This window comes from Leptosomus discolor, chromosome 20 (assembly GCF_034619465.1).
Source record: "Leptosomus discolor isolate bLepDis1 chromosome 20, bLepDis1.hap2, whole genome shotgun sequence".
Lineage (NCBI taxonomy): Eukaryota > Metazoa > Chordata > Aves > Leptosomiformes > Leptosomidae > Leptosomus > Leptosomus discolor.
In genome coordinates, this window is record NC_141410.1 from 4696292 (window position 1) to 4705176 (window position 8885).

The 8885-nt window shown below is 57.7% G+C and overlaps 1 protein-coding gene across 1 annotated transcript; it reads right to left on the bottom strand.

Annotated features, from left to right (window-relative positions):
* Positions 1 to 3470: 3470 nt before the first annotated feature.
* On the bottom strand, positions 3471 to 5484 carry TMEM51 (transmembrane protein 51). Its single transcript, XM_086476236.1, has 2 exons — positions 5144 to 5484; positions 3471 to 3882 (listed from the first exon to the last, which is right to left on the bottom strand). Exons 1-2 carry the CDS (start codon positions 5482 to 5484, stop codon positions 3471 to 3473), a joined length of 753 nt encoding a protein of 250 aa, XP_086332362.1.
* Between the last annotated feature and the right edge of the window lie 3401 nt (positions 5485 to 8885).

Sequence of the window (8885 nt, forward strand, 5' to 3'; positions counted from 1 at the left end):
CCAAGAACATCTCGACCGATTCATGCAATAGAAATTGTACAAAATCAACCCAGAGGCAGCTCTGCCCGGCCGGAAGCGTGGCTGCAGCCTCGCAGTAGCCTTGGAAACCCCGGGCACGCTGGAGCCCGCTGCTGCCCTCCTGGGTGTGTTTTTCTCTTTGTTTTGTTTTGTTGGGTTTTTTTTCCTCCTTTTTCCAAGCAACTGGCCCAGCAGCGCAACACAGCTCCATGCCGGTGGATGGCACACACGGGAACATTTCCCCACGTATCGAACAAACTCACGGGGGCTATGCAAGATCCCAGTGAATATTTTTTCCCTTATTACTTATTTTACATTTAATACCACACACACAAGCACAAACATGTCTTGCAACCTCGGGTGAGCGGATAAACGTTGCCACCTGGCGACAGGGATGCTGTCCCCCATCGGCACGCTTCTCTGTCGATGTGCCTTCGTCCTAGGCTGCCACGCACCCTTTTTCAGCATAAAAAGGGAAAATAACACACCCACCACCACCAGCCCCTGCCAGCAGACTCCGGTTTGGCCTCGACACTTGAGCCTCTTTCCCCTCCTCCAAGCACCTGCCCCGCTGCCATCCAAACCCGTCTCCCCTTCACCGCTGGCACTCGGCACCCCAACTGACAGCCCCTCCGTAGCGCGGGCTCCCACCACTGCGACTCTGCTCGCCGCCGCGCCTTTCCTGCATCGCTTTCCACATTCTGTTCAGGCCTCCTTCCAGTGGAACCACAGCGCTGTTGACTGGTTGGAGGCAGCTGGGTTGAGAGCTGGGCGCACCTCTCACCCCCCCCCCCCCAAGGGTTTTGGGAAGGAGGGAAGCGCGCCAGCCCTATATCGCCCCACACCGCAGCATTTCCCTCAATGCCAGTGCTGTGCCACACACAATGCAACCATATTATCCTTTGGATAAGCAGCCCAGACCTGCTGGAAACGAGCCTTAACCTGGCATTTTTTGTTAACAGCAAACCCCGAGATCACTTTTTGGGCCAGTCCTGCTCCCCAGCCGGAGAAATTCCCCCATCGCCCAGCCACAACACACGGGCTATTACCCCACTGGCCTGCAAGCCCACAGGTCAGATGCACGCAGGCAACACCACTGTGCTTCCCCCCTCCTTATATACATGGCCCACCTACAAATATCCTGCCAACAAAGGCTTCCTGCCAGCGTCAGGGCTGCTCCAGTGCTCAGCGGGACCCGAATACCATCCCCGCACAACGGGGCTGCTCTGCTAAGCGGGGGCACGGTCAGCTGAGCAGCGGCCATTCGGCACCACCGGCAACTCCCGAGTTGCCATTGAACCCCAGTTACCTTCCAGAGATGCCGAGATAGAGCTGCAATCTTAAACACCACGTGGGGACACACCTCCCGATTTCTCACCTACTGGTGTGTCTGACCTGAGAACCACAGCCCGAGGTCGGGGTTAGGTGCATCTGCACAGGACGGGTGGACAGGAGATGGCTGCGCTCTCTCCCCTTTCTTCTCCACCCCACTCGCCTTCAGAAATAACTTTTCCCTGACCAGCTATTACAGTGCCATGGGGACGAGCCATCCTAGGACAGCGACGGTCATGGCTTTGGGAGCACTCGTGCTTCTCAGCAGCCCACCTCGCCCTTTCCAAATACCATCAGAGGGCGAGTATGCAAGTAGCTGGCAACGCTCATTAGCCATCCGTGTGTTTTTCGCATAAGCACGGCATTAGTCACAGCCTGTTACACGGCGGTGACGGCACTCCACGTTATTTTTTCAGCTCCTTTCCTACAGGAGCCATTGGGAAAGACGCCGCTTTGGCCAGTCTGTTTCACTACATGGGACTTGCTGGCAAAGAAGCTCCGTGAAACTTCAACGCCCACCTGCTCAGGGAAGAAGCTTCGCTTTATTCACCCAGATTTTCCAAGATGACTGTTAGGCTTGTGTTTTTTCACCAGGGAGAGAGGACTTCGTGCCTTGCTTCCTGCCACAGGCAGGCTCTTAGGGGCATGCACGCCTGGGAGACACCTTCCAAGGAGCTGCACCACCTTTCCAAGCCCTCCGCAACAACCAGAACCACGTGAGACCCCTGACCCAAATCCCTCAGTCTGGAGTATATTCTTCTGCTCTTTTTTTCCTTCCCTTCAATACAGGAGTCCCTTATTTAATGATGTTATTTTGCCCACCTGCAATCACGCCTTGGGGCACAGCAACGTAAAATTCCTGTCATACAACAACAGAAAGCAAGAGATGCAATACGAAATCATCACTAACAGAGAAGCTGTCACACGGATGCAGACCAGCCTCTCCTCTTTGCCCTCATTTCGGTCACTTGCGCTCCTCTTAGACCTTACGTCAACCACACCGCCGAGTCAACCTCTGCTGAACGATCCGTAACGCCATCGACAGCAGCATCGCTCCAACAGAGCCACATCCCTCCCGGCAGCCCAGAGGCAGAGGGGCCACGCTGACGTCTGCTACAAATTCAGGGTGGATCCTCCTCTCTACCCACACCGTTAAAATTCAGACCATACGAGGGAGCCCGTGGGTGAACACGCTGATGACTTTGTCATCGCTCGCTTTGCCAGAAGCCCGGGAGGCGGCGCGTGGCCGGGATGCCCGTGGAGCGGTACCTGCCCTAAACCAGCCGACAGATTGCAGAGCGCTCCGGCTTGCAAACCCGGGGAAGGGCCAGCCACGCACGAGTGCACACACACACACACAGACACAGACACAATGTACAAAATATTTATTTAGAACAGGTCTGCTCGCACCCTACGCTCAGCAGTCCTATCACCCTGCACACCTCCTGGTAGCAGTGCCCTTGCCTCCCAACCCCTGCCATTTATCTACCGGCCTCAAACAGACTGTCCCTTCGCATCGGAGCACAAAACACCACAGAGAAAGCAACCAAGGCAAGAAATCCATCTTCTCTGCCATGAGCCCAGAGCCCGTTTCAGCAAGCACAGACCTCGGCAGGAGTCGGGGCTGGCCCCGGGCCACCACCCCAGCCCCAGATGGCAGTGGGGGAAAGCTGTAGCGCTACTCTGGCTCAGAAAGCAAAGGCACCAAAAAAATTACAAGGAACGTCGCCCTTTTCCACTTGGAAAATCCTTGTTCAACATCAGTTTGGTGGCTTGGAAAAGTCTGGCTGCAGACAAAGGGGAGAGAAGACAATGTTGGGTGGTCCTCACGTAAAGTACCACAAATTACACTTTCGGTACTTCCAGCCTTTGTTTACTTCAGAGCAGCAGACTCCTTGGCATTCCGGTATCTTTCCGCACAGTCTTTCGTAGAGCCCCATCCTGGGGAAAAACTTGTCCCATCCCCGCGCCGCAGCGCTACGCACCCATCGTGTCCTCCGCATCGCAGCGTCCAGGGAGCCCCAACTGCTTCTGCACCCACACACCGAGCCCCTCTTAGTGTGGTTGTTTTTCAAAACCAAACAACATAAACCCCGCAGCATCCCAGAGTCCTCTCCTTTTTAAGTCATTTGCTGGCTCTCTGGTACTTTCTCCTGGATCTCCTCGTACCTGGGCGGAGGGGTCAGTGGCTCTATCGTGATCGGGGCAGCGCTGTTGCCCTGTGCCAGGTTGAGCCTGATGTCCTTCAAGTGCAGCTTCTCTGACTTGATCCTGCGGACCTTCAGCGGCTTCAGGCGCTTGCTCAGGCGTGAGCTGTGCCGGCTGGGCTGCCGCTCCGTGCCCGGCTCCGTGCCCGCCGCTCCCGGCGGTTGGGTGCTTTCGTTGAGCCCCGTCAGCGATTCGTAGGAGGGCAGGGAGACGCTGATCCTGTTGCTCCTGTCCGAGTCTCTGGGCTCGGAGAAGCCCACGTTCATCACCTCTTCGTAGCTGGGGACGTAGTACTGGGAAGACACGTCTTCGTCCTCTTCTTGACTAGAGGGGGAACAATTAAGGCTATCGCTAGCACATCATTTCAGCTTCTCTGAGAGAAAGGGATGGGGAGGAGAGAATAAACACCCCCCCCCCCCAAAACCTTACCAAATTATTTGCACTTCTACGTTACATACCAGTTCCTTTTTGTCTGACAGAAGAGATGGCAACCCTACCTACACTCAGAGACATTTTTCTTTCCTTGTGACATACGTCCGTCTTTGAGCACCGCTGCCTTTGCCCACAAAGCCTCTTTTCCTATTGCACAGCAGTGATTTCTTCCCCTGGCAGAACACTGATTTCCCTCCTCCCCTCTCAACAATCCCTCAAAATACATTTGAAAGGGACCTCACCCCTCCCATCCTGGTCATTTTTGGGTTGGGTAGCTACCTTGACCTTTTCCTGCACAGAGCTTCAGCTCTGCAGTACATTACCATCTACGCCACAGCTGCCTGCACACGCAGGCTCGGCATTTCTTTTACATTATGAAGCTACCTTTACGATCAAAGAGGGAAAAACAGTTGTCCGGGTGGAGTGGTTCCCTGCAGTCACTGATAACACCTCTCCCCCGCAGCATTCCCTCGGCAGCAGCCAGCAGAGCCATCGTCTCCTGCCGCCTCGCACCCCACATTGTCCCAGCGCCCCCTGCCTCTCTCTGCACAGGCACAACCCGCCCCGGGGACCGCAACGATTCCCCACGCTGCTGAGATGCCCGGGGACTTCTCCTGTGCCCTGTGTTTGTTCAGACCGTGCCTGCTGCGGCAGCAGCCTTTGTTGTGCTCGTTGGGAGTCCCCCGAGCAAACACAAGAGCCCCGCAGACTTTCACCAGGTCTAAACTCCATTTCCAGCTGCTGCCTACCCTGCCCCTACGACTGCACGTCCGACAACTCCTGCTCCTCTCCCTCCACAGCGAGCCCTGCTCTTCTGCGTTAACCATTAACCACCACGCCCAGCGCTCCCCCTCAGCACGCTGCCTGTGTACCGACGCAGCCAGGAGCGGCACGTCGCAGCAACGCTGGCTTGGCCACATCTCTATCTAGACCCCAGCACAAACAACGCTCCCTTTCACCTACAGCACCACAACGACAGCTGGAACCATTCCTTCCTGATCTCCATTACTTATTTGACCCCTAAACCATGAGGCATGCAGGCCTGCCTTTTAGCACAAGCTTCTCTCAGCCTTCCTCACCTTGCTCCCGACTGGCAGCCCTTGGTTTCATTCCTACACTCAATCCTGCTCCCTTTCGCCCCAAAAAGCCTCACCTGTCCTCCTGGTGCGAGGGCTCTGGAGATGCTTGGTGCTGCACGTGAGCGATATCTTCGCTTTGCCTCTTCTTGTCCCGGATATTCAGGCAGATGGAGAGCAGCAGCAGCAGCACGCCCGCTCCCACCAGCACGTAGGCCACCGAGAAGGTCTTGCTCTTCAAAATGCCTCCCGTGCCACGGTCGGGCTTGCTGCTGTTCCCGGCGTGCGTGGCGGGTTTGTCGGTGGGGCCGAAGCCGGGGACGAGGTTCCACACGGCCATGATGATGCCGAGGACGAGCATCCCCAGCCCTATCGCCGTCAGGGCGTAGTGCGAGCCGTTGGTTCGAGACTGGGCCATCGCTCCCGCTGCTGGCCGGCCGGCTGGGTGGCCCCTACCTCACAGCAGGGCTCGGGTCGGGGCGGGTGCAGGCCTGTTAGCATGCGGACAGCCCCCTCCCGCGGCAGGCAGCGAGCGCTGGGAAGAGATGGAAAGTGACGGTTAGCGCACGGAGGGATGCAAAGGCTACGCGGCTACCATTTCGGTGGCCGCGACAACATCGTTTTATCCAACTAACGCTGGAAATCTAATTCCACCAGGCCTGCGGAGAGCACGTCAGGATGTAACACGGCACTCGGCAGCAGGATCCTTGCTGGCCGTTCTCGTCGTGACCCTTGGCTACTTTCTCGGCTCAAATATCCAGCAACCTTAAGAAACAACTAAATTACTGACGTTTGTCAAGGACTCAGATTAACTGTCCTTAGCAGCACCCAAACCAACCTCTTCGCAGCACCAAAAAACACGCCACCCAAATAAATTTCACTGCTTACAGAAATGCTCCGTGCTTTATGGAGCTGTGCCGCCTCAGACACATGGCCCCTGCCAATGCAGACTAACCTGAAACCGCTCAGAAACAAATCTCTAGCTGTACAACTTCTCCTTTCTCCCCGTTCGAGATGGAGCAGGGCTGCTTGCAGAGCTGGCTGCCTGCCCTGCAACGCCTCCCTGCCCAGAGAAGAGAAAGCAAAACTGCCACTCTCCCAGCCAAGCCAGCCCTGAGGCTTCCCCTGGCCGCTGCCTGCAAGGGCTGCTCCAAAACCAAGTGCTCAGCACAGCCCACGGCTTGCTTCGGGCCAGCGCTCGCCCACCTCGGAGTAACACAGGCTGCTGGTGAGTCCCCCGGCTGCATCCCGCTGACCACAGCGGGCTCGGGGCCGGCCAAGCGCTGCCATTCCCCACCAGCCAGGCCCACGGGTGGGAACTTCTCCTCCGCCGCCGCCTCGACTGAACGTCTGCGTTTTCTCAGCCGCCGGGACCAGATGCGCTCGCTTTCCAAAAATAAAACACACGGAATCGCATCTCCTGACCGCTCGCCTCCCCGACCTCGGCTTGCAAAGATGGCAGCTGCGAGCGCAACCCCTTCCTGCAAAACCACGGGCCGTCACTCAGGTCCCTGCAGCAAAGCTCCCCCTTCTCCACGCGAGCGAGCCTTGCCGCAGCCTCCTTTGCAGCCTCCCGGTTCAACGCATGTGCCTAAGCCAGCATGCACCAGCACAAACATGCCAGGGTTTTCTCCTTTCCTCCCCAGCCCCAGCTTCTGGATGCTTGCTTGTGCTAGAAGTCACCCTCGGACACGCTGCTGCTGTGTGCTGGCTCCGTACACGCCCTCACCCTTCAGCACAGCCGTCCAGTTCGATGGTCCTGAGCTTCACGTTTCCTTGTTTAGCTTGAGCGCAAGCCTAGTTCGTGCGGTCAAGGGCCAGAATAAACCAGCATTCCCAGAAAACACACCAGCCTCAGCTGCTTGCAGGAAAAGACAGACACGCACGCGAGCCCGGAGACCAGAAAGCTGCAGAGCAACTTCCCCATCGTGGCCCACTCACCGTCTGTGCCCCAGCACCGCTTCGGAGGCTCGCCGAGGGATAGCCCAGCCCCTTCAGACTCACCAAGGGATGTCCCAGCCCCTTTAGACACAGCCCTGGCCCCGCATCGGGGTTGTCAGCATTCGCACAGCTCCGGGAAGGGCAAAGTCTTCGCTCCCGTGGGCAAACGCGAGCTGCCGAGCCCTGCCCGATGGCAGCTGCCGGCAGGCAGGCAGGGGCAAGCCCGCTGTGCCCAGCCCCGCTGCCCCAGCCGGCGCCGGGCTGCTGCCACGCACCACCATCTGCCCCTCGGGGAAGGCATCCCCTGCCCCTGGCTTTAAGTCAGCCCTAGCCAGGTGAGGACGAGGCAAATGCTACACCCGAAAGGTCCTCGCCAACATCCCGAGAGCAAACACAACCGGACAGCTCATCCTACCCGAGCGCTTCTGAACGGCAAATCCCACCATGCGTCCTCTTCCTCCATCCACCCTCATCGGGCCCCGCTCCCAGCTGCACCAGCGATGCCCAAGCCTGACGGCCGAGGCTCTGATTTAGCAGCAGCCCTGCTTCTCATTTTGGGTCTTGCAAACTTACTCTACACGGGCGGCTGTTGGGTTTTTCCCTTACCTGTTTATCCAAGCGAGCTCCCATCCCCACGCTATTCGGCATTTCACAAACAACATCGACCAGCCCGGATTTCACTTGCAAACTGCTGCGATGGCTTCGGGGCAGAAAAATTGCACAGCGCACACAGTGGGCATGGAACACACACAGGGCTGGTAACCTTTACCCATGGCGTCTAAACCTCCTTGCCTGTTCCTGATCTCTCTGCCTTCCCTCAGGCACCTCACCCCCTGGAAGCGGGCAGGATTTCAGCTGCTCCGTCATCTCTGTGCCTGAAAGTTTTACGCAGATCCCTTGCCGTGCTGCCCTGCAGCCCGGGCAATCGGATTACAGCAGGAGACTTGACATACAAGCCTGTCTCTCCATTGAATTAGCTCTTCTTTTGGCTTTCCAGAGCGCACTCCAATCACTGCTTCAGCAGTAACCCTGGTGCCCTGACGTCAGTGGCCAGAAAAAGAGGGAAACTGCTGCTCGTTCCATCTCGGGTCCAGCATCCCTGGTGCTGCCGGCAGCAGCAGGGGCGGTCGTCCTGAGATGCATGCCAGTCAGCGTGGCAAAAGGGTGCCACAACTTGAGGGTTCTGGGAAGCCCCCAAACCAACCACTGACTCACCCCAAAAAACCTTGCTGCAACCAGTATCTCCAAGGTGGCACCTGCTGCGGCTGTCCCCAGCAGAGCACAGATAGTGCCGTCCTCCCAGATTCAGCCACGGAGGAATTCGCTGCTCGGTGGTTGCACTGGTTTATTAATCCTTGAGGGTTTTTTTCCTCCATGTTTACCATCACTGCTCCACTGCACTTTCCTACTGTGCACCCAACCCTCACTCACCATCCTTGCACCACGTCAGGCGAGCCTGCTCTCTTCTTTCCCTGCCACCAGCTCGCCAAAGCCACGGAGCTGCGGCTCCCTTCGGCAAGCTCACCCCTCCATCAGGCGGGCAGGTGGCAGCCAAGCTCTCCAGCCCGCCTCCAGCCTCCATCCCCTTCCCTCAACCCACAGCACGGGGTCTTCCCTGCAGCCAGACCCACCTTCGTCCCCATCCCACGCACGCCTGCGGCCCTGCGCAGCGCTGGCAATGATTTACACCAGGATCTCCGAATCATTAAACTCCACCAGCGCGGCTGCCAAGCCCGGGGCACCTGCACCGCCTCCGCACTCGACCGGACTTCCCGCAACTCTCACCACCTCCTTGCAGGCTGCCAGAGCCAAGGGACGCTTTGTGACTTCTCTTGGGACGTTTCCGACTGTTAATTCGGCTCAGGAGGGCTCAGGATA